At 34.7% G+C, this 25441-nt stretch overlaps 2 protein-coding genes across 12 annotated transcripts; one reads left to right on the top strand and one right to left on the bottom strand.

The window, feature by feature from the left end:
- Window positions 1-466: 466 nt before the first annotated feature.
- On the bottom strand, window positions 467-17680 carry Fmr1 (fragile X messenger ribonucleoprotein 1 homolog). 10 transcript variants are annotated; one of them, XM_046617936.2, is made up of 15 exons: window positions 17542-17680; window positions 17094-17146; window positions 16112-16262; window positions 15527-15690; window positions 14984-15149; window positions 14767-14837; window positions 13091-13162; window positions 11317-11464; window positions 11069-11206; window positions 8181-8219; window positions 5931-6074; window positions 5585-5792; window positions 4127-4348; window positions 3683-3781; window positions 467-3168 (listed from the first exon to the last, which is right to left on the bottom strand). In XM_046617936.2, exons 1-15 carry the CDS (start codon window positions 17626-17628, stop codon window positions 2981-2983), a joined length of 1950 nt encoding a protein of 649 aa, XP_046473892.1. In that variant the 5' UTR covers window positions 17629-17680; the 3' UTR covers window positions 467-2980. The 10 variants fall into 10 exon arrangements, with proteins under 10 accessions (XP_046473892.1, XP_046473806.1, XP_046474242.1 ...); XM_046617850.2 differs by having other exon boundaries at window positions 14984-15167; XM_046618286.2 differs by lacking the exon at window positions 13091-13162.
- Window positions 17681-17737: 57 nt separating this feature from the next.
- LOC124214925 (WD repeat-containing protein 44) lies at window positions 17738-24933 on the top strand. Of its 2 annotated transcripts, XM_046617726.2 has the most exons (6): window positions 17738-17914; window positions 18550-18718; window positions 19668-20315; window positions 20585-20722; window positions 20798-21088; window positions 21239-24933. In XM_046617726.2, exons 1-6 carry the CDS (start codon window positions 17847-17849, stop codon window positions 22961-22963), a joined length of 3039 nt encoding a protein of 1012 aa, XP_046473682.1. In that variant the 5' UTR covers window positions 17738-17846; the 3' UTR covers window positions 22964-24933. The 2 variants fall into 2 exon arrangements, with proteins under 2 accessions (XP_046473682.1, XP_068994233.1); XM_069138132.1 differs by lacking the exon at window positions 18550-18718 and having other exon boundaries at window positions 17860-17914.
- The last annotated feature ends 508 nt before the right edge of the window (window positions 24934-25441 follow it).

Genomic DNA, 25441 nt, shown 5'->3' on the forward strand with positions numbered 1-25441 from the left:
TCTCTTCCTACTAAAAAAAAAAATCTAGAACACAAATATTCTAGAAAGGGTTATTCAAATCAATTCTGATCATGGGACGAAAATTACTGTGAATTTTCAACATTGCCAAGGTTGCATGGATAAGATTTTTTCGTGAAAATTGCTTGAAAGAACTGTTAGCGAATCTTTGCGATGTTCTTGCGAGTCAGGAAACAAATTTCTCACCTTCGACAAGCTTCAACAATGTGGAGCGATGTTGAGATTAAATGTTAACGTGGGTAATAGGGATTACAAATAGTTATGTACAGAAATGTTTTTATTCTTAAATTATGCACAAATTGCAATCAATACAAATTTATCTGAAACAAGCAAGTTGGGGGATATCTCAGTTATTTTTTAAGATGGTTCTCAGCTACCTAGACAATAGTTGGGTTATTGCGGTAGCACTTTTGTTAGGTATCAATCTGGTACATCAGATTGCCGTGCGTTGTTATTTGATCATGTATATATATTTTTTTTTTTTTTTGCAAAATCCATGAGACACGTCCGATTAGTTGTTGTCATATCCGGAAGAATTTGGTCAACTGTTTCAAATTGATTATCAATTTGAAACACCTGGCCATATCTATATCATAGCTCAGTATAATAAAGCTAGTTTATTTGTTCAGACATCCACATTTTTGACTAAGTAGTATTATAGTAATAAAAGTATGCGCTAAGTCTGCACTTCAGCTAGATATTATAAAACACGTATCTTAATCATTTCTTTTTTTGCATCTCATACATAGATATCACTAAGTATATATGCTTACTTTCATTTTAAATCAAATGGGGAAACAATGCAGAAATGAACTCTGTACCAAATGCTATTACTTGATATAATATGCTTATATTGTAGTAAAAATAAACGACTAAATTACTAAGTGTGATGGGAAATAAAACCAACCCCTTTGTGCGCACCTGTTTGCTTTTTTCTTAATCTTGTTTTTTTTTTTTTTTTTCTTCTCAACTAAACAGGCCGCTTTAACGTTCTTCAAGATATTAATTAGCACTCAGCATTGAAACATAAAAATCTAGTATTGTTAAGTAACTATACAGACTATTTATTGAAAAAAAAACAACCAAGAACTCAATCTCAGCAGGAAAGAAACATGACACCATTGGCAACACAGCAAAATCGAAATCACAAGCTGCTGTCATCGACTCTTTAGAATGGACGAAATACTTATACCGCTATTTTATATTCAATTTTTCCAAGTGTTAGGAGGCAAACGTGTAACATACTTCATATTGATTATTACAGTATAAAAAAACGACTGAGCATTTTTTTTAACGTGTAATCAATCATGTAATTTATGCAGAAGTATAATAAAACCCAGAGGCCGATGGTGTACGCGGTTGATGAATCTATTTTTGCCAAGCGACAGCACGATTTATAGTAGAGTACAGCTGGTTTTACACACGATTAAACCAATTAACAAGATGTTAGAATCGTTAAAGTATGGATTGTGGTAAGTTCAAAATACTAGCATTCGTTTTTTATTGTTTGTCTACAAATGAAAATTTTGTATTTGTTCACGTAGTAGGTAAGGTACTACCAATCGTTATGTTTCAATAATAGCTGATACAATGTAATACTCGGTATAGAAAAAAATTGAAAAACAAAATAACTTGTATTCTCATTGCACTAAATATCATTGTCATTGAGCCATATTTGGTATTTCACCTTATTTTGCGTTATTAACGAGGAGCACGATTTTTGAGTTTTTTTTACAAAACTTACTTCAAACTACTTTGATTTTCAATTTTGCAAAAACAACAATATATTCGAAGATAAATATGAAAACGAGCATAGCATAAGAGTAAAGCCGTATAAAAACATTCAACCACATGAATTTGAATTTTTTTATTGACTTTCAATGAAACATTGAACTTTACTCTACCAAACTATAGTTTAACTGTATTAGAAGTTGGTAAAATTGAGGATATAATTATTAAGTTCAAACTTTATATCTAACTCCTGAAACAGGTTTTTTCAAAACAAAATTTGAAGATTATGTGAGTTTCAATCGCCATTCATTTTGTCTCAAGGATTAATTGAGTAATAGCATTGATCTCTTTTGACTTGAACGTGATATGCGAATAACACGTCAACTAAAAATACGGACTCACACGTTTCACATATTAGGAGTAATAGATAAGCAAAGAATTTATTTTTCCATAAAGTAATAGGTACGTCACGTAACTATGCCTTGTGTGAAACGTTATTTTCTACACGCACAATTCATTGTCGCGAGTAAAATAAACTCCATTGTAAAGAAGCTTGAGGTAATGAAAGATAACAAATAAAAAAAAATTAAAAAAAACCATTCCGATTTGAGTAAGCGTGAAACTTACATGCCAAATTTTATATGGCATGTTATAACGAAATATCAAATTAACATGGGTATTATGAATTCTAACGTGATTGAACTGGTTAAGAATAAACGTGATGGAGATATATATGTTCATAAGGAAATTGACGAACAACCTCCAAAAAACCAGTTTTCAGTGTATTTGAAAAATTCTTAAACCCCTCTGGAAGTACTATTAAATAATACGACCATAGTGGTATAGTGTCTTGGATCTTGATATATAAAAATGAGGCACAGTTTTATGATCACCATCATTAATTTTTGCTTCTACTATCTCCCAATCATGAGAGCGTCCAGATATTCAAGTATGATAGTATTGGTTTTCTTTTCCTTTACTATCATTAAACTAAACCATGCATGGGTATTAATATGTGCCCTTAAAAAAATTCTTTCATAAGGAGAATGACACTTTCTTCTTAAACAAGTCATATTCTTATCGGTAGCAAACAGTCTTAACAACGAGCATAGGTTAATCACGTCGTCTTCCATAATTACGTAGTCCTTTTGGGTGTATGCGTCATGTAGTGTACTGGTATCAACAGCTTCTTTTTAGATACAGGCTGATTTCAACTATATTTATAGATAGCTTAGCCACTAGTACCGTTGACCATGGCCTCTTTCGGCTTGCTATTAGGCGCCATACGGGAATGACGAGGTCGGGGTTCTCTCTGGCTCTTCGGCCCTTGGGAGTTTGAATTTGATACAATCACATCATTAGCCGGAGTTCCCTCCTTACTTGTCAAAGTTGACTGATCACTTGGCCCAACGTTGCTACCTAAATGAATACCAATGTCACCTTTTAGCACCATTCGCTGGGGGTTACATTTCTATTTAAAAATTGTAAGATTAATAATATGTGGGATATCGCTGAAACATCGGTGAGAAAGAAATAAGAGCATTGCAAGATGGAAGGTAAAATATAACATCAAGATGGTCTGAAGATGTTACGTTTTTCTTCTTCTACACTGCTCGGCAGGTCTTCGTGACTGTAGCTTGGGTCCCAAGATAAGAAAATATACTCAACTTATTTCAGTTTAAACAATAATCGAATCAGGAAGTTGACTCAACCATTAAAAAAATGGTGACACCTATATACCTGCGGAAAATCGATATGCTGCCTTTTTCTCTTTGTTGCAACGGCTATGATATAGAGTATCTGCAATTTTGATTGCGTTCTATTTTCCAAATATTGAATATGTGACAATCTAGCAGACACGAATAACTTTTACATAAACCCCATATGATCTCGATGAATCGCCCGGACACAGGCGAAACACGGCGACAATTACCTTTCGGATTATTTGCTGGTGTAGAGCTGCGCTGTCGAGAACGTCTCGGTCTCCTTCTCCTCATGCCTCGTGATCCTCCCTCCACACTTGATACTGATTCTACACACATACAAACCATTGTGACCATCTCCCTTTTTATTCAACATGTTTTTATTTATACGAGGATGTGTTTTCAAAGTATTTTTTAGTGTTTCAGCGAAAATTGCATATGCGTGGTTAATTATTCTTCAGAATAATTGAGGAAAAGCGAAATTTTAAAGTGCATAAGTTAGTAGCGTGCGCCGTGTTAAAATAAATATAAGAGACAGTGTTAGATGGTCACAAGTGTTTGCCCCACACCCCATGCTGCTCGCAAAGTAATTTTAACGTCAATTCACTTATCCATGTAGCAGGTAAAAGGCTGACGTTGAAAATATACACTCATTTCATTTATCTAAATTTTACCTCTATCAATACTTGAAACGTCTTGACTGTCGAGGACAGTATCTTCATCATCTGTCATTCGGCGACGATCGTCTCTACGATCTCGGCGTTGAGACGGAGGTCGTCCTTGTCTACTACCCATGTATCCGGAATTCCCAGAACCACCTTGACCTTGGTGCCCCCCTCTCATCGACGAATCCCTCATGCGATCCTCGCTACCATCCAAAGTATCACGACGAGATCCTGAAAATATTTTTAAAACACCACATGAGCAGATTTATCAATTAAAAACTGTAAAGATGCAATCTCGTGTTGAACATTGACGTTTATGCATCGAAGAGCCGAGAACTGCAATATACTGAATAAAAACTGCGAAGGAAGGGATTTAATGCAGGGCATGTTCTTACTTGTCCACTGTGAATTCCAATGACGGTGTTAAGTCGGTGGTTCAAACTTCAGGTCAAACGGGAACATCGTTAAACATGGGTAATGGAGATATGAACAGTATAGTCAAAAATTATTGCTCAAACACGGTGTACAGTCAATCACGGTCAGTGAATTGATTGAAAAGTGCTTTCAAGCTATGCAAGGTATTTGTCTCTATTCGATATGAAGAGATTGGGAATATCAAAATTCGAGAGGTTTGTTCCCAACCGTAAGAGAAAAAAGTTGACCTTGTATTACATTCACAAGCATGAAATGTTTTATGCAAATACTCACAAAAGTGGTGCAATGCACGAAAGTCAAACGTGTCAGATAATCATCGACAGCTTTTGAACGTTTCATATCAGGCTATTGCCAGAAGAAAATTTCATTACTATATGCAATGTTAATTCTAAACTAGTTAGTCATAATTTATTTCTAGATAATAAAAATTTACCCTAGAAATATATTTATTACAAGACGGAACACATGAAATACTGCGCAAAAGAAACAATACAAAAGGTTTTGGTTTAATTCTATTTAACCCAGGAACAATTCTTCAATAACATAGATTGAAAGGTGACAAATCGTGTATATAAAAATTGTAATACCTTGAGATTCGAGAACAGCGTCCACTACCCAATTACGTAACGACGATAACAACAATGCTTAACCGAGTGTAAGATTGGAAAGTGTAATAGTGGAACAATAAGGGAAGAGCAAGAAAGTGGCAACTATGGACGAGCAGAGGTGAGAAAAGGAACCAATTTCAATACAAAATCTGAAACACCGTGTAAGGTGATTTTGCTACTGATACTCATACCAGTTATTCCAACTTAATGTAAAAATCAGTCCCGTTAAAATCATGACGAAAGTAATGATTGTTAGAAAGTTAGATAAATCTGGTTGAACGAACAGTAGTATTGTAAAAGGGGAACTATTATCATTTAGCAGTAACATGCCCCTTTTCTCTTACAGGCTCATAACCATGGCAACCTCTACGACCCCGCTTCGAAATATGTTCTACATTGTTGATATAATCGGTAATAGTGTTACCAGCGTTGTGTCTGATCGAGGCCCTACCCCTCCCGCGTCCTCGGGATGGACCACCTCTGTTGGGACGGCCGCCTCCCCCATCTTCAGGCCCGGATCCCATGCCTCGTCTTTGGGAAGGAAAACTAGGCATTGGTCCAGTTGTCGAACCATGCATACTCCGCAACTGTTGGTCTATTTCTAGTTTTTCCTGTCTGAGTTGTTCCACCTCCTGTAATCAAATATTGGCAGTATTATAGCTGTGAATGATGATTTACTTCCAAGGACCAATCGAATGTTTACAGTTTAATTCTTTTCAAAACTCAATATATGTACCAAAAATTAGTAAATGCACTTGTGTAAATTATACCTTCAGGTGTGCCAAGTGATACTCAAGCAGGACCTTAGCATTAGCTATGCTTTCGACTGTGCCAACAAATACAAAAGGAACTTGACCCTCTTCGCGAGGAATCGTGGGTTGAGGCTCATTGTCGCCCTCGATTTTAACCCGGACCTAAAATTTAACAGAAAACAAAACATAATTATATAAATTATACATACCAAATTTGATATTTCAGATTGGAGGAATTCCTTTCTATATAGAGAATGATGATTTTAAACTCAGATGTCAGTAATATCATACGTAAGACAATTACACAGGTGAGATATTACACAAAACCGATGATTTCGGCAACAGTGAAATATGTTGAGAAAAAAGATTGTAGTAACTTTAAGCCAACATACCAAGTTTCTACTGAAATTTTCAGTCTACGATATTCACGTAAGGATGCGTCATATTCAAACTTATCATCATCAAAATTTGACTCACTACAAAAATTGTAATACCTTGAGATTCGAGGAGAATGTCGACGTATAAATGACATCATGCCAATTCATTTGGAAGTTTAAAGTATTGCACAAAAGATCGTGAATTATTCAGAAAAGCTAATGCACTAATCAGTGATAAAAATAAAGCAGACAAATGTAAAATATTCAAAGATGTTCACGATAAAATAAAATTGATGTTACTTTCAATTTATTAGTCATTTTAATTACACATTACAATTGTGATTGCCCATTGAAATAGTCAAACCTTGATCTATCTAATGACTTAAAAGCGCATAAATCAAGCACAAAATTTAGAAAAAAGGAAATATATCTTCTAGTGTTAACAATAGTCGAGACTTTGAATAAATTGTATCACACAAAGTCTGTAAAAATGAAAAATATTATTTTTATCATACCATCAGTAATGTTATCCAGGATAAGATACAATCTAAAAATGAGCTGTTATCAATTACAATGATCAATTTAGGAAATATAATTGCAACATTTGTATTTAAAAACTTTTTAATTCTCCATGGTCACATCAAAGATTGATATACAATACTTATGACTTGCAATACATAATTTTTTTCTGTTTTATAATCAAATGACTCATAGTCAATGATGTGTTTGATTCAATGAAATTAATACCATATCGTGTAAATATTGAATACCCAAAATGCTAGAACAAAATAAATATTATCCACAAATGTATACTTCAACAAATTCAGACCTTAGCATTTTCACAAGTTTACTACTTACCATTGTAGGAAAAAACATTCCATCGATATTTTTTAATATGAAGTTGGAAAAAAAAGACTACCAAATTTTTTTTTATGCTCAACTGCTCGAGACAGATCCTTACGTGAAAATAGAAGATTTTGCTAAATAATTTAGCCAACGGTGAGGTTTCCTAGAACTTAATAAAAATGATGGTTGTTATCTACTCAATTGAAGTGAATGAGAATCCGAAGTGTAATTTTATATTGATACTCTACTTTAGTTTTGTCTAAATTCACATTTAAAGCCAAACAAATATACAACCCACGAATAAAGTAAAAATTTAAACGATACAGGATACGTGTAGAATTGCTTTGAATTATTGTATAATGGCCCAGTAGTAGTAAATGGTTGATGCAGTATCCAAAAGATGCTACTCTACAGCAATTACTACTTGAATTCGAACGATCCAATCTTTTCACAGGGAGAAAAAAAGGTTTCATTATCAAGCTAACATATGAAATTCAAAAACTTGTAATTTGCTGTTACGTGTATTGATTACACCTGAGTCTTGATAATCACTGAATATTACATGGTTTTCCAATAAATGTATAAAATGACCAACTTTATGGATAAATATTTGACTTGAATAGGTTGCGACTGAAGATAATTACATGCCATCTGGCCATGTGGAAACATATAATGAATAAATATTAAATGTATGCAATGAAAGGAGAATAATGATTAATATAGCTGTTATGTGTGATATATGAATCGCTTGAATCAACCGAAGTATCTTGCAAACAATAGGCATTATTTCAATAAATAATCAAATTTTTTCGATAAAGAAAGGTAAATAGCATCGAAAAACACCATAAATTAACAATATTATTGTTGATTATGCAATTTCAAAAATGAAGCTGGCCCAAGTGGTTCATGTAACATTCACATATGATCTGTTTTTTTGTTGATTCTTTTTTTCTTTCGTTTTCTTTTTCTGAAGGAAGGTGGAAGCTCCAGTTGGATAAGGTTGAGATGAGACAAAGACACAAACAGTGTAAGATAATATACTTACTCTATCAGTATGTACATTCCCACTCGAGCCAGATGTTATCTACCGAGAACAAACAATGCAAGTATATCACGCATAACATCACCCCGTAAATCTATAATTTGTGCTCACATGACAAATTGGCTGGACGCATTTGTTTACATTTTTTTTCTTTTTTCTTTGCTTTGTTTTTACAACCGTCAAATGGAGAAACAAATTTTGGCCAAACAATAAAATTTGATCGCTTAACAAAGAATGAGTTTACATTGGTTTTCTTCTAATGATTCTCTTTCTTCACATAACGATTGGTTTGTCATTTGACCACAAAATAGTATATAATATGTATTTCGAGCTGAACAACATTTTGACAAATTGTAGAAATTACTCATTAAATTGAGCAAAAAAAAAAAAAAATGACATCACTTTTTTTACTACAAATGTGTGATAAATGTCTCAGCGATTTAATGCTTACAGACACAGGATTTACGGTCCTAAATATTTCGTCATGTTCAAAATAGGACGCGTATATTATCATATTCTGTGTGATACTGATTCACTTGCGTGTCTCGAAGTATTGATACAGTTCACAGGACATTGTACAGTTAAATAATATTGGTCAATCCATTGTCACCCGCAACAATGCGGTGTGAAATATATTCAGTACGACTAGATGTAAAGAAAGTAAAGTTCATTCACCACGTGGCAGTATCCCAAATGAAAGATTTGTTGAAACTGGCGACCTACCACTTGGTTGAACACGAAAAAATACTGTACGACGTAAAATGTGGCATTGCAAGAAAATTCGTTTTATAATAGGTACAACATTTTATGTCAAAATTTTAGCATTTACTACCGGGAAGTGCATACATGATGCAGAAATTTTTTTTGATCAGTCTCAATTTTACCGTAATAATGAAATTTAAAACATCAATTTCTTTGCTGGATTAGATATTTCAAAATTAATATTATTCGACGAAAATGAAACTTAATCTAAATATCATTAAATCAAAGGTATACAAGTATAAAGATTCCAAATATTTATAAGGCTATTTCAACAAAACGATAGTTGAACTTGTGAAAAAATTTTTATAAGGTACATAATCAAAGTACAAAAAAATTATGGCAGACAATTGTACTGTGGTTCAAGGTGCTTCTGGTTTGGTGGGTCTTCATTCTTGCATCTCGAATGTAACCTTTAATAATACATGATCGTTTTTTACCTTTATTCTTGGATCTGTTCAGTAATATCTAGACCAGAAACTTTCAACAGGTAAAAATTGACAAAAATACCTATTTAATGGAGAGAAAATTTTCGATCAAGACGAATTAATTTTGGCAAAAATTGCAACTTTTGACACATGGCAAAGTATTATAATTAATGATTTATTTCACTTACCTGCTTGTCCTTGATCTTAATTCTATAAACACCAACAACGTAATATTGATTGTACAGTAAAATCAAGTGCAAATTGAAATCCGAAACTTGTATTACAAAAAAGTGGTATTAATTTTGTTAGATACATCTATAAACTACTCTCGTAAGTAAAACTTTACCGGCAGAGTGGATGCATTTAAGCATTACCATAAAACGTCTAAGAGTGACCTTTACACCCCATTTCGGAATCTTTGTCAACGATAATGTTGCATATATCTGTATAAAAGTTAACTTGCAATCACTCCCACAATGACATTTAATCAGCTTGGTAGTAATCATAAGCGGTTTAAATTTTTTCACAGAATTATAACACAGAGAACAGTCTCAAACGGTAAAATTACGCTGATTCTGAAATTAGCAATGGGAGCTGAAATTTTGAGTTTATGCCACATTTTAGTCTTAGAAATTAAAATGGATCAGTTAAAAAATTATTAAAATAATAAAATACCCAAGGTACGTTTAGATGACGCGACATTTGCATACTACATTGCACACATCTGGAAGATGAAGTGACCCGAGATAATATGCGCAGCAATGGTCTGCGTGCATAAATTGTTTAAATGTACCTTGGGTTATCAGTTTGCAATAGAAAAATGTAGAGAAGATAATCTGACGAATTTGTGTCTGCTTACAGACGAGTAATTCATGTTCGGTATTGATACTAGTCTACTGAATAAGCTACAACAAAACAGTATGCCTCATTTCACATTCGTTTTTTAACGTAAACTGGTTTTTCGAATGTAGGTCAATATTTTCCATGAAATAATACGCGTGTGATAACATGAGTAGTTCGATTGTTTTGCATGTTTTGTGATTGTATATACATAGTGATTACCTCATGGCCGCGTGGTCTAACGTGCATGCGCTAAAATTCTAATAATGCACGTTAGACCATTCAACTGTTGGCTAATCACTCTGTATAATCAAATGCATGCATCAGATGTATTGTTTATCATGAAAATTTATATGGGTTGTCAATGTTTGTAACAGCATTAGCACAACAGAGATTCAAAGCACAAATGAACCTTGTAAATAATACAAAATTTGTCAAAATATCGTAGTAAGAAACATGTGTAAGATGGAATTGAGTATTTATATTCGAATTGTATAAAGCGATGTTCGATAATCTATTTTGGCACAGTGAAACCTAGTCATAAGAAATTTACTGGAATGTAGTTTCCACAGCAAGGATAAACACACTTTTGGACGTATCACTTGGACCTGCAAATGTGCAGCCAATTGCGGGAGGTGCAGAAATATCTTAGACCAAATGCAGGCACAGCCGTGGAAGGCAAGAGGAAAAACTTTCAAGTTCTATGGCAGAGACCGTTTTTACAATTTCGGTTTCACTGCACTACAACTTTCAAGTAGACAAGAAACCTAGTTTTCAAAATTCCATCCTACTTTATGATAGCTGCGCAGTTCTAAGATCACGTGCGAGTTTAACAATCATAAAAGAAATTGAAATTCTGCTTACCACACCACTTTTGTCAACAATTTCCTGTATGATGCGACCGTTTTTTCCTATAACCTTCCCCACGAGAACGCGAGGAACTTGTATGGACTCCTCGCTGTATTCCAGCATAGACCGCGCCTTCTTCACAGCTTCGTGCGTCTGCAATACAGATCAAAGTGATTGTTAGTAACATCAATTATAATCAACCAAACTATTCAATGAGAATCTAGCTATTCCTTGAACAATTTATGCTAACTTCGTGTGTTTACCTCTCCATAAATTTTGAAGGTACACGAGTTTTCCTCTAGCTCTATGTTGGTGATTCCTTCAACTTTTCTGGCCTGTTGTATGTTGGCTCCATGAGCACCAATCGCGAGTCCCATCAAGTCTTCTCGCACATTGAACTCGTCTGTATACCTGAAAAATTTCAAATTATATATAGTACTTCACTGATAAAACGTAGAAAAAAACTGTAACACAATTTTTAAGTCCTCACGTAATCGGATTCATACTCATGCCTGATAGTAATTATTAATAATAGTGGAGTAATCGAAAAAATTAAGTTTTATAATTCAAAATTCCGATGCATGACTACTATCAGTATCTTAGGATTTACACCCAACTCTACAAAAAAATGTTATGTAGCTGCAAAAACTTCTCTTCATGTCCGTGATTTGAAAAAATTAAATAATTGCATGTAAATGACGTGAATTATTTCAAAAGATAAACTTTTAGTCAATACTATAGTTTTGAAGCTGCAAATTTGGTTCAGTCCTGAAACGTTTAGTTGTGTTTTGAAAAAGCTCGTTGATCATATTTGAGTAGGTCAGAATTCTGAAATTTTGTGATACGTAACAAATATATCTGCAACTTTAACAACCAGATTTACTAAGCGCAACGATGTTAGAAAACACATAAAATACCATGCAATTTCGGGATGTTTAGTAAAAGAGAAAAAGAAATTCAATTCTACTATCGTCAACATGTTTATGAATGGAACAAGATAAAATTAATCAAAATATGCTGTCTGTTTGGAAATCCATCGATGATCATCAACACCATCGATTTAAATATACTTTAACTAATGACTGCATAAATTCATACGATTTCCTAGTGGTCAAAAATATCGAATAAGTTTTCATTTACACTGTTTCATATACTTGTTGGCGATAGTTGCAAATTCATCAAAGGCTTTGATAATTTCGAGAAGCTATCAAATACTTCATCAAATAGTAAATAGACAAGAAAAGAGGATATGAAATATAATTTTTCCTACAATAGTTCTACGTAGCACACATGTAATAAATGTTTCTGTTACTAACATTAAATTGAATAAAATTGTAGGTGTCATCACTTGTTAAAATTACTTGTACCACGATAATACAAAATCTTGCTCAATGCTGATACAAAACTAATATCCTGATACTCTTATTACGAAGAAATAAGACCTGATAAATGTGTTCTGTATTAGTTTTATTAATATGTGGCATGAGCTTATTTTTTGTATTAAAACTAAATTGAAGTTCATACAGCTAGAATATGACTATTACATAGAAAATTTTTGGGAATGGTACAGAAATAGTTTGCTACTTTCAACTTCTCGCAAGTTTTACGCTATATATCAGTGTTTCTCAAACGTTGGCAGGTTTGGATATTTTTTTGTCTTTTACTCTTACACGTTCTTCGACAGAAAAACTATGAATCTACTATTGGTAAAGTAGAAAAGTAAATGTGAAAAACTAGAGAGTGGCAGCAGATGCTAAATATATGTATATGTAAATACCAGCACACAAGGTAGATCATTCAATCACATAGGACATAAACAGCATCTAATTTGTCAACTGAAAATATTTGTTTGCGTTTGTGCGTGTATGTTGAAGCATATGATTGTGATGACTGATCTACATGTCGTTGCATGCACATCGATAAAGTAAAAGACTTCTCATCTTTAAAAATCTTTTTTTTTAAATCTTTATGATGCAGTGATATAACATGTTATACAATAATCTAACTTATGTCTAAGCCACGCCACTGTGATCTCACCTTGAATTCGTTCTCACTCCTGCCTCAAAGTTTGAGACACGCTGATATATAAAGTTTGAAGATCTAAATTTGCTGAAATGAGAAAGAAACCCTGATGTAACTCAATGGAAATAACGAACGAACGGTGACTCTGTTCTTATTTTATTTTTACCATACTGTCTGTATGCAGTTGACTAACTATAATAAAATGATCTTTATGATATGCGTGTGTAATGACCCATAGGTGGATATTCGTAATAAGTATTATTTTTTATCTGATGCAATATATAACGATAGAAATGTTCAAAATATTCTTACAGTGATGTAAAGAGAAAACTGAATAAATATTACTTTGGCGAAATGTATGCACTATATTTTATACGCTTTCTATCCTTGTGTACTTGTATGAAAATAGTTGCAAAAACTTCCAAGACTTAACAGTGGAGCAATATTTCCATATTCGCACTGTAGACAATCTTTGTACTAGAAAATGGAACTGGAAATATCAATGAACCTTCATTTCCAGTGGTTACAACAAACCGTAGTCAGTGATGGGATTTTGCATTACTTACAGAGCAAATACATATTAAGTAACTGGTTTTACAGTACCAAAATAAAATAGTCAAAAATGTATACGAATTTGTGAATAGTGTTGCTGAATATCAGATTCTGTATGAAAAGCCTTTTCAGTCAACTCCCAGAACAGATCGTGATTCTCGCTAATACGGCGTAATTTAAATAATCAGATTAAAATAAATTATGTCAGTTTCTGAATTCACTCTGTTATATACTCTGAGTCGTGTACTAAATTCGCAATTTTAAAAACAATTACAGACAATTCACAAAGAAACATCTGTTCAACAAATTTTGCATATTGCCATTGTATGACTGCATTACCTGTAAGTAGTAATATTGGCAGAAGTATCATTCTGTAATCTAAAGCGCATGCTATTTTCGGAATGAGACAATATGAATTTATATTTGACATTGTCTGTATGGAGTAATTGAGTGAGGATACTTTCAGAGTTATGAGAAAAACGACGATTCCTTAAGCTATTCGTACAAAATCATTTTAAACAACACGATGCGAAATAGAAAATAAGAACCTCTGAAAAATTGTTGGCATATCGGGAGGAATAATTATTTAGATAATTTCAAATTGTAGACACTTAAAGTAACAACATTGGTGTTATGAATATGGCATAATTATCGCTATTATCCTTAGAATATTAGATTTGTTCATCATGAATATTGTACATGTATTTTCAACAAGTGAGACACTACACTGTGGCTGTTTCTCTAATACGAAACATACGTAAGTGGTCGATGAAAGACTAATTAGTTAATTAGTGAACTTTACATACTCATGATTGACCCGTCCTAATACCATTTCTTGATTCAAAAAACTTTGTATAGGTGTTAATCGACAATTTCACACAAGCTAAAAAAAATTGGGAATATCCTATACAGCACCAGTTAGTACTTATATATATTAATAATATTAAGTTTGCTGAAATTTGATGCTGTCAAAATTTCTGAACATTACATCCTTAATTGTGCAGGCAACAGACAGGATGGTAAGGAGTATCAGTGTGCAGAAGGGCGCTAGCAGGTGAAGAGTTCCACATTTTCGTACCGTTATTGGGAATAAGAAACAAAAGAAAAACCATCATATTTTAAAAAATCGCATAACTTACCCGCCACTGGTTTGCAGTTTAGTAGATTCAAGTTGACGTGCTGCCTCTTCTGTTCTTTTCAGTAGTAAAACCTATAAGTAAGAAAGATATCAATTTATTATTCGAAATTTTTATAATAATTATAAAACAATAAAATTATTCTGAAACCCAGAGTACGGGAATTTCAATAATATTATCAAATTTCGCGTAAGATTCCAAGTTGAAGGGTGAGGCTCACCTTTTGTGATAAATTACGGAAGTGCATGTCCTGTAGCATGGCACTATGTCGGCGTGTGTTTTCACTACGGGAGATGGCCAGCAATACTCCCCTATCAGGCACGTATCGGCACACAGCAGCTTCTATCGCCTTTTGAAATTCCTTATGTGCATTATCCATTTTTGCACTGCGATGTGAAGAAAATCTAATTAAGGTCAACTTACAACTTGAAAATCCATCGAATCACTTGGTTAAATATTTTTAAAACAAGCGAACACCAGTTTAAAGTTGCGCGTGACTTTTCACTCAGTGTACTTTTTGGTCTACATAAATTTGGAAAAGACGATAAAGGCTGAATAAACAATTATTTGCAGCGAATGCACAAGAGACGTGACAGTAAGAAAATTTTCGTTATGACATTGGCATTTGAAATACTAGGTGGATTATTTATTGTCTTCTACCAAGATGTGCGATATTTTCAGTAATCACATGGATCAATGCGAAATCAAAAAATTGAATTTACTTTTACCGAAGACTAGTGTTAATCAAAATTTAAAAACTCACAATTCCCGCAATTCTTCAGGTACATCGATCTCAATTTTGTGGAAGGTGGTCTTGTCGATGGGTGGATTGGGATTTTTCGGCCTAAGTCTTTCACTGTTGACTATTTCTGTATATGTGTTCTCCCATCCTAGATATTCCACAACTAGAAATCCTCCCTTCATCATCTGAAATATTTTTGTCTCCAATGAACTTATTTGTCAAATTTTATCGCTTTGATTTATGCAGCTATTGATTTCACCTAAAATTTACTAAAATTAAAATTTTGGTGTTAAAGGTCTTATGAAATTGAAAAAGAAAAAGTGTAGCCAAAATCAGTAACACGAATCGAAGTAAAATCTTTACAAGTACATAAAGCGATTAGGTAGAAGAAAAGTTAAATTTTTTTGATAAATTCTTAAAAATCATCTTAGATGATTCGGCTACAGTTTTTACAGATTCTAGGACTTCCACGGAAATTCAACAATTACTGAATATTCTCTGTAATACGATACCATTGGACTTTTCTAAATTTTTCAACCTAATGTACAACCCAATAAATTATTATTACTAATCATTAGCAGTACGATATTTTTTAAAACAACAGACCTGGATAATGGCTTTCCACCACCCACAGGCTTCCTGGTCATTTGCCCTGGAGAACACTTCAATTTCTTGATGTTCTACAAATTCAGGCTTAGGGCCATCTTTGGGAGGTAGGCGTACTTGAGCAAAAGGAAACTTCGATTCAGGCTGCCAGCTGCAACGGATAATTCATTTCTTATTGAAATAGTGCTAAAATTTTTTACACGTTCCTTTCTGAACTATTATTGCATAAAGCCGCTAAGAATCAAATCATTCCTAATAATTCTTCGACATGATCAACTATATTAGACAAACCTATTTTCTCGGTATTCAATGCAGCCCAAAAACATGAAATTGCATTGCTAACCTCTACATGTGAGACTTTGAATTATATTTATTAATTAGGATGATCGATTCCTGACCTGGAATACAATCCAAGAATGACTCACTTTTATCTCGAGAGAGTATAAAGAGCTATTCTGTTTAGTCGTATTTCTTGTAGAGATCAAACTAACCTAAAAATTCTTATGAATATTGGTTATGTATATGACATTAATCATATTAAAATGAAATTTCCATAATTCTAATGTAAGCATAGGTCAAATTTATTTTCTACTTTTACATGGAAACAAAGATCTTTAAATCTATTTATAGTTTTAATCCTTCTCTTTATTTTGAGGTATGATTGTACAGAACTGTTGTTTGTGCAACAAAAGAGAATGTAAAAAAGTGATAATTGTAGACAACGAAATTATTCAATAAATGATAATAAATATCGTCTCTAGATTGTCAGTGAATAGTGAATGTTGAAAATGTGCAATAGATTGATACACTGAATGTGTGACTAGAGCGAGTCACACAATTGGTCCAAGTTAATCGACTCGTTGAACTCAGCTTGTGAGAAATTGTTGATAGAAAAGTTTAGATCTAGATGATTTGCCATATAAACTGGTTGTAACAAAACGACAGACAGAGCTGATCGAAGAAGCAAACAATTTGTACTTACTCATTTTCAAAAGCTACTAAAACCTCTTCATCAAAGACATCAGTGACAAAGGCCTGAAACAGGAGGAAAAAAAAATGTATTCACTGGTAGGCAAGCAAGGAAGAGAATGCAGTGCAAAGTTCGGTGTCGCGGGGTTGTATTTCGTCGGGGACCGGGCGAGATTCGATCAAACTGATTTGACGGCTGGATCAACAAACGCGTCGAATTGTTCCCAGAGAATCGTAATATTGGAAATTGAGTTAATAAAACACATGCGAAAATCACGCCCTGTCAAATGAGACATGGCGTCGTAGGAAGCCGCGTTACTTCGACGACATTGAAAGCTCAGATTTCCACTAAGTACAAGCCTCCGAGGGGTGATATTATCACCATAACATGGCCCGATATTCCGAGGATTGATGTACCACACGACACCGTTACATTTTCATATACTTTTCACATAACAAACCTTATAATACGCTCCGTTTTCGCCGCATACTTCGACTGCGAGATCCTCCATCTTGCTTTTGTGTGACGGATCCTTTGGAGCAGGCATGCATGGTGGGAAATGGCCGATGGGTTCGAGGCTACGCGGCGTTCCGCCAATCAGATATCACCGAATCAAAATTCCCTGCTCTGAGTGGCTGGGGAATTACGACAATACGCGACTGTCATGGGTCCGTGATCGAGTGAGCTTTTGCGTGCAAGAGCAATGAAACAGAAGTGTTAAATACTATCCAATGGTTATCCCTATCGCTAACGAAAGTGATAAAGATGTCTGGAAGTAGCGATTCCGAAGAATTTTTCGACGCCGAGGACGATATTTCACATCGCAGTTCACGGTGAATTTCATCATGTGATTTGCGTATTCCGATTAAGCGATTTGGCGGCTGGGGGGAGGGGGGGGTGGGGCAACACTGTCAAACTGATTCTCAATATTTATTTAACAATCGGAATTCCTCAAGAATGGCAATGAACACTGTTAAATAATTCCATTTTTTTTATCATCCTCTCGTCATTCGTTAAGAAACGTCATCCAATGATTTTGTTCATTCACTTGTTTTCCAATCACCATTTCGATTTCAATTCTATGGATATTCACCTTCATACTTGTTTGACTTACTTATGTTTACTTTTTCACTTTTTCTTAATATGGATACTCAATTTATATCTAACCAAGTCGCTTAAATTTATCTACACAAAGTACTTTACAGCCACTAGTTAATTCGAGATAACCATTCTTCAACTCTCGTACAAATCTTGCACTAGCTGTCGCTACTTTCAAAATCTCCAACAACTCTTACCAACTATTAATGTTCACTGTAATGACAGCTAATGAAAAATTGTAAAATTTGTATTGTGATTCAATTATAATGTCTATAATCATTAACAAAATGACTCAATCACCAGTTCACGTTGTATTCTCTGATTGTTTTACATCACTGATTTTGAATAACATTTCATTTCATGTTTGCAGAAAATCTCGTTCGCGAGATACAACTGCGGCTGATTTGCAATCGCCTAATATATTGAGTGCAAGTAAACAGCTGGCTGATGATGTCTTTGTCAAGCCTGCGGATCCCAAGCCAATTCATGATTCTAAAAACTGTGCAGATGCGGAAAAGAAGGAAAACTCGGATAAACCAGTATGCAAATTTCAAGTTTTTTCAATGTACCCTTGACACGATTATCTGAAAAAGAGTCATTATTGAATGCATAACAGTTCTTTGAAACCAATCGGGAAGTTGCATAGTTTACGCTAATTTCTTTGCTTCTGTATTTGAGTATGCTGCGCTTCCGGATTATGAGGGTAATCTGCTTTACAGTGCTCTGTAACGTCAATTGAATAGTGTACTCCTGTTAAAATTTTTTACTCTGGAGAAAAATTTTTGACATTTATTCAATTTCATTGCTTAATTGTTCAATTCGAAGAATCGGTACCAATTTTTTCTTAGGAAGATTATTATTATATAATCTTGCATATCCCTTGTGTATATCCATTTGATTCAGTCGACTACGGTGGTGTACCGGTCAGCTTTCCTTGCCAGTCATCCTATATACACATTTTCAAGCATACACTCTTTAAATTTGGCACAGTTGACAGATTTTTCCAAGAATAAACACTGGTTGATATGCCGTAGTATTAGTAATCGTAATTAATAAAAAATACAGATGAAGCAAAATAGAGGTCTGATATTCTTCAGAATTCGTATGTGCTGCAGCGGATTGTTTTCATGTCTGGTTAGGCTGGCAAATATCTTCATCCATTTATTGTTTGCAAAGTTAGCTTAATTGTGATTGACATAGTTGCTGTTGTCGATTCTCTCATGCGAAGAGCAGCAGTTCAAATTGTTCGGAAGTAAATATTTTTATCTCAAGGTGATATCCTATCATCCGGCAGATATCTCCACTAACTGCGTAACATGTACTTGCATCTTTCTAAGAATAGGTAGTAGCTAGTATTTCGCGGCAATTTGAAATAAACAAAAAAAAATTATTCAACAAATTTACAAGAAATTGTGATAAAATGCTAGACTTTTTTGAACAGTGAAGAATAACGGTGTAATAAGAATAAAATTTATCTGTTTTCAATAGGAGGAGGACTGGAAAGGTAGTGGTGTGGACAAAATTGTTGGCAGGCGTCGATTTCGCGAACTAAGGCAGCGCATGCAAACTGAGGATGATGATAATCCAATAAATAATTCACCTCCCGATAGCCAGACCTCCTCTATAGAAGGAGTGTATCCCGCACCTTCCAAAGCTTCTCATCCGTTCAGAATAATAGAACACGATACCCTTAGCTTGCAAAGTATGACTTCTTTAGGGCGCGTCGGTCGAATACTGTCTGGTGTATCAGATAACTCCTCCGGAGTAGTTCCAATAAATTTACCTCAATGTCCCGTCACTCCGATTCTCGTCGATACACAATTACCCTCAGCCATTAGCATTCCTATTAAAGACGAGGATACTGCCTCTGGTAAAGTATCCCAGTCCTCTAGTATTCTAACTTTGTCAGGAGACAACCTCGATGATAATGAATCGTGTATCAACGGTAGGCCAGATTATTCTGCATCCTCACAAGGTAACATGCCTGTGATGTTCCAAGAACCTGACGTTATCGCCAGTACCAAGAGTAATGGAAAACCTATCGAGAGCGTACAGGATTTGCCCCCTCCTTCAATGCCTGTTGCACCACCACGACGTAAAAAGAAATCTAAACCTCAAACACCTACCGATCTTACTGTAAGATATCTCAATGTTCGATCAACGTGTCTCTTAGTAAATTGAACCTTGCTCATCTATCATTTTGGTTACACAATGAAACACATTTTTAAATTTAATTCTCAACCAAAATTATTTCACGCTAGCCCTGTTATCGCAGTTTAGATGTAAATATTGTGAAGCACATAATAGTTGGTAACGCAGTGAATAGAGTTATAGCATTCAAGCACATGACACATATTTGTTAGAACTTTCATTCTTACGTTATAAAATTGTGATTTTGCTTTTAGCCACCCGTTATTGAAGAACTCATACCTGCTTCGCCACTGCCGAGTCCAGCAAGTACAATCGAATCCATTACCAGAGAATTTGAACATTCTCTTGACATTCGATCAGCAACTAAAGGGCAATACGTCGTCAAACCACAAGTAAATTTGCAATAAAACACAACTAACAACATCCAATCTGTTAATTACCTGACCTCAAATACTTGCTCTTCTTAGGATGAAGATAAAGCAAAGGCAGAGGGACCGTCTCCGGAAGAATTGGCTAGAGTGGAACGAATGAAAGCTGAAATAATGAGTATTCGCTCCAGCGAAATGTCCAATAGTCCCCTCGGGTCCGTTTCAAGTAACAGTATAGGTCGCTGTTCTTTGGGTCCGCATCGTTTGACCGGTTTTGGTTTCCAAGGTTCCAGAGAACGACGCAGATCTGCCGGTGATCAGGATATGATAAAACAGCTAAACATGGTCGTCAGAACACGAACCGACTCTGGAAAACGACTCACAGATATGGTTGGTACAAAAAAAATAACCTGTTTTATTGGATCTCTCTTCTTGAAGTCAATAAATGCAGAAACTGGCTGAACTATGCTTTTTGTTTACAACGGACCATTAAAACTCATTTCTATTTCGTCAATAATGCGTGATATCGTTGTTTTCCAGGAGATTCTGGAACAAGTATCTGTGTTAAACTTGGACACTGGAGAACGAGTACCTCTTAGTGTAGCAGAAGATAAATTACCGCAATGCATGGATCCCTTGTCGTTACAAATAATGAGAATAACATCAGAGTACATAAGCAACGCCAGTTTGGAAAAAGAAAAAGAAAGTGACGAGGAGAGCGTAGACAGTAAGATGTCGAGCATACCTCCCGACGAGGACGTGGCAGTGGGTAGAGTACGCAAGAAAACGCAAAAACTGAAGCGATTCCTGGGATCCACGGTCAAGAAGACAATGGACAAGGCAAAATCAATTGCTCAGGAGGTATCCCACGCAAGACACAAGGAGGATATTATGGATATTGTTGACGACGTTTATCCAGGAGAACAGCAATACATCAAGCTGAAAGCCTCGAACAGTCACAAAGGCCCCTACGAATTTGACAATATACAACACGTTCAGGATCTAAGTGGAGAACACGTCGGTCCTGTATGGTGTATGAAATTTTCCGCTTGCGGACGATTGCTGGCCACTGCGGGACAAGATCGTGTCCTAAGAATTTGGGTCTTGAGGGACGCGTTCGCGTACTTTCAAGACATGCGAACGAAATATAACGCGGAAAAAGTTAGCCCGACTCCATCTCAGGAATCACTCGTTTCACAGCAATCTGTGGATGATCCAAATATTTTGGCCAGTATGAGCAGCGATTCGGAAGCCGCGAAAAGCCCGTTTATGCCTAAACCTTTTTGCACGTATACCGGGCACACCTCGGACCTCCTCGATGTATCGTGGTCTAAAAATTACTTTGTTTTGTCATCGTCGATGGACAAAACGGTCCGGCTTTGGCATATATCGAGAAAAGAATGTCTCTGCTGTTTCCAGCACATTGATTTCGTCACAGCGATTGTATTTCATCCGCGAGATGACAGATACTTTCTCTCCGGATCCCTGGACGGCAAATTACGGCTATGGAATATTCCTGACAAAAAAGTAGCGGTATGGAACGAAGTTGATGGACAAACAAAGTTGATCACAGCGGCAAATTTTTGCCAGAACGGAAAATTCGCGGTCGTCGGATCTTACGACGGTAGATGCATATTCTACAACACCGATGAGTTGAAGTATCACACGCAGATTCACGTCCGATCTACAAGAGGTAAAAATTCAACCGGTAGAAAAATAAGCGGCATTGAGCCCATGCCCGGTGAAGACAAAATACTGGTAACATCAAATGACAGTAGGATTCGCCTCTACGATTTGAGGGACTTGAACCTTTCCTGCAAATACAAAGGATACGTTAATGTCAGCAGTCAGATAAAGGCAAGCTTCAGTCCAGACGGACAGTACATTGTGAGTGGATCAGAGAATCAATGCATTTACATATGGAAGACGCATCATGACTATTCAAAATTCTCAAGCGTACGACGGGATCGCAATGACTTTTGGGAAGGGATTAAGGCTCACAACGCAGTTGTAACTTGCGCCGTATTTGCACCAAATCCTGATATCATTATCAAACAAATTGAAACACGAGAGCAGTGGGAAGGAGGAATTGATTCGAAGAGCATCATCGACGGTACGACGCCCGTTGATCCGGTTGTGGAACAACGAACCAAGGGATGCGGTGGTCACGTTTTAGTTAGCGCTGACTTTAACGGATACATTAAGGTGTTTCTAAATAAAACTAAACCAAAACACAGCTCGTTGCCAGCATCCGCACTCGCATAACGCGAAATTTTCACCAATAAATTCCAGAGTAATTTAATCGGTAATTTTCGTCTGTTGCATCGGTCTGTAATTGGCGTTTTCTTAATTTAATCAAGATGTTGACTAAACTATTCCCCACGTTGAAGACAAAACTACATTTTTAGTTATCACGAATGAAATCGTTTTAATCACATTTTTCACGACAATCCTGCTAATTCCATATCAAATCATTCGTCTAATTTATTGTGATCCAAAATTAAAATCATGTAACAAATTGCTGATACGCAGAGAGCAACAAAATTTTTCTGCTTGAATCGTGTAATGGTTTCACAAATCATGTGCACTACTCTGTCTGGTTCATGTTTTTTAGAAATTAACGAAACATAATATCAAACGTTTGCTTGAAAATTACGCAACAGTATTTCTGTGTTAGACTGTGGTTGGAAACTTATTCATTTTATTTATTTTTTTTATTATATGTTCAAATCATAATTTATTGTTTTATGCATTAATTTTTTGAAAGCCTCCAGCGTTGGACATAAATTTAATGAGATTTCCCACTACGAAATGATGTATATCAAAATGCACCATACTGTTTCGCGCTCTAAATCAAGTTAATTGCAGTGATGATTTTTCTGTGCCATATTCTAATCATCAGCATGATTTTTAATATAAAAAAGACACACACACTCACACACACACATTTGGTTTTCTAAGAAACGATGTGTCCTGTTATATTATACTTCGTTGCAATCTTCAATAAATTTTGCATAGTCGTGTAAAGAAACTTTTTTAAATCTTTTATAGTCATAATTAACCAGTTATAAATATTATTATTAATATTGCGAATATCATATTGTCCTCTTGCCCTCTAAGTTAGTTGTAAATTTAAATGAGATGCTAATTGTAATATAATAGAATTATACTTATAGCGTTCTATTGTTTTGTCATCAGTAAAACAATATATTTTTATTACACACCCATGCACTTCCATACATGCATCAAAGATCAAAGTATAAAGTTTAGTAACCATCTGTTTATAAGCGGAGGAGAAAACAATTAAATATAAAACCAAATAGCAGGCGTGTATTTATATTGATGAAAAGCATTGCGTGTATTGTGTATAAAATGGATTGTGAAAAAAATAGCGATATATTCCACGTACATGGTATCTAAATTTATACGAATTAAAAGAATTTCATTCGTCTAGATGTATATTGTTAATTGAAATGAATTTCTGAAACACCAATTTGAAGCTATTGTTAGTTATAATTCCAATACGTCAAAACTTAGGAACTTGGGTACAGCTAAATGGCGGTAGGTGTATTAATAATTGTGTATCTGTTATTCTAACGTCTGTGCATAAATTATGCATGGTGAATGATTTTAACAAAGTAAAAAAAAAAAAAAAACATATGTATATAGTTATATATTCTCCAATGTGAAGACGAATGTCTAAAGAGAACAATATCGGTCAGAAGAAATGTTATAAAAAGTCTGATATTCATACTTAACATCAGCGCGGTGTTAATTTTAATAAGCATAAAACGTTGAATTTGGATTATATATTTAAAGCTGTGCCTTTAAAATACACTATGAATACTTTTATTATTTTTCTTTCATTGAGAGATCGAAATGAGTCAAAAATACGTGATCGGTGATTATTTGTTTGTTTCCAATAAAGGCATGACAAACAATAACGGTATTTATACGTCTTAAGTAACACTGTGTTTTACGAAGTTTCATTCTCTTTTCAGATTAAAAAATATATTATTATATATTATATAATATAATATTGTACATAATTTAAAGAAAAAAACAAACAATTGTTCCACTTAGATAGTGCGTACGATGTATCGGTTTTATTGACTGATGTCAGTCAAGATGTAAATGTATTAGAAAAACCAAAAAAAAAACAAAAAGAGCAGAAAACAACAAACAATTGCTTACAAGTCAGCACAAATGCATCAAATAAATGTAATTTCTTACTACTCTGGCCTTTGTTCGCTTTTCGATAAAATCCTGTGGCCACAACCCATTTTACAAGAAATTTTATCTTTCACTCGCCACTCGTTTCCCAACTTTTGATGCTGATCTTTTTCCCCCTCCTTTCTGGTTCTCTTCGATACGGTGAGGAACCAGGACGGTCACTCGTCGCAGAGTCTACGATGCTTTGGTCTAATTTGTCATACAATTTATGCATATTCGGCCTAATTTTGGAGAGATAATTAAACACGAAACTGTGAAAACACGGAGCATATATCATACACATCATTAGTATGGCCATAGCTGATATATATGGCATTATAAAAAGAAAATTTCACATTAGATCATCAATTTCTCACTCATCTCCGTGCTATAAAATTTCAGACACTCAAACTCGTGTTACATATTTTCAAAGATACGACGTTGAGTTTTTTCTTTTGCAGATAAATCGAGAGTAATGACATCTTTCATGTCATAATTGTAAAAGCTTCATCGATATGTTATATTTTAACT

Source organism: Neodiprion pinetum, chromosome 1 (genome assembly GCF_021155775.2).
Source record: "Neodiprion pinetum isolate iyNeoPine1 chromosome 1, iyNeoPine1.2, whole genome shotgun sequence".
NCBI classification, from domain to species: Eukaryota; Metazoa; Arthropoda; class Insecta; order Hymenoptera; family Diprionidae; genus Neodiprion; species Neodiprion pinetum.

What these genes read in the sequence shown, in the direction of transcription:
- LOC124214925 (XM_046617726.2), top strand. Translation starts at nt 17,847, where the DNA reads ATGTCTGGAAGTAGCGATTCCGAAGAATTTTTCGACGCCGAGGACGAT. An exon ending in AAACACCTACCGATCTTACT is followed by an intron (nt 20,316 to 20,584) that starts GTAAGATATCTC and finishes TTTTGCTTTTAG; the next exon opens with CCACCCGTTATTGAAGAACT. An exon ending in GAAAACGACTCACAGATATG is followed by an intron (nt 21,089 to 21,238) that starts GTTGGTACAAAA and finishes GTTGTTTTCCAG; the next exon opens with GAGATTCTGGAACAAGTATC.
- Fmr1 (XM_046617850.2), bottom strand. Translation starts at nt 17,628, where the DNA reads ATGCCTGCTCCAAAGGATCCGTCACACAAAAGCAAGATGGAGGATCTC. An exon ending in TTAGTAGCTTTTGAAAATGA is followed by an intron (nt 16,263 to 17,093) that starts GTAAGTACAAAT and finishes TATCCGTTGCAG; the next exon opens with CTGGCAGCCTGAATCGAAGT. An exon ending in CGTTTCAAGTATTGATAGAG is followed by an intron (nt 3,782 to 4,126) that starts GTAAAATTTAGA and finishes GTATGTGTGTAG; the next exon opens with AATCAGTATCAAGTGTGGAG.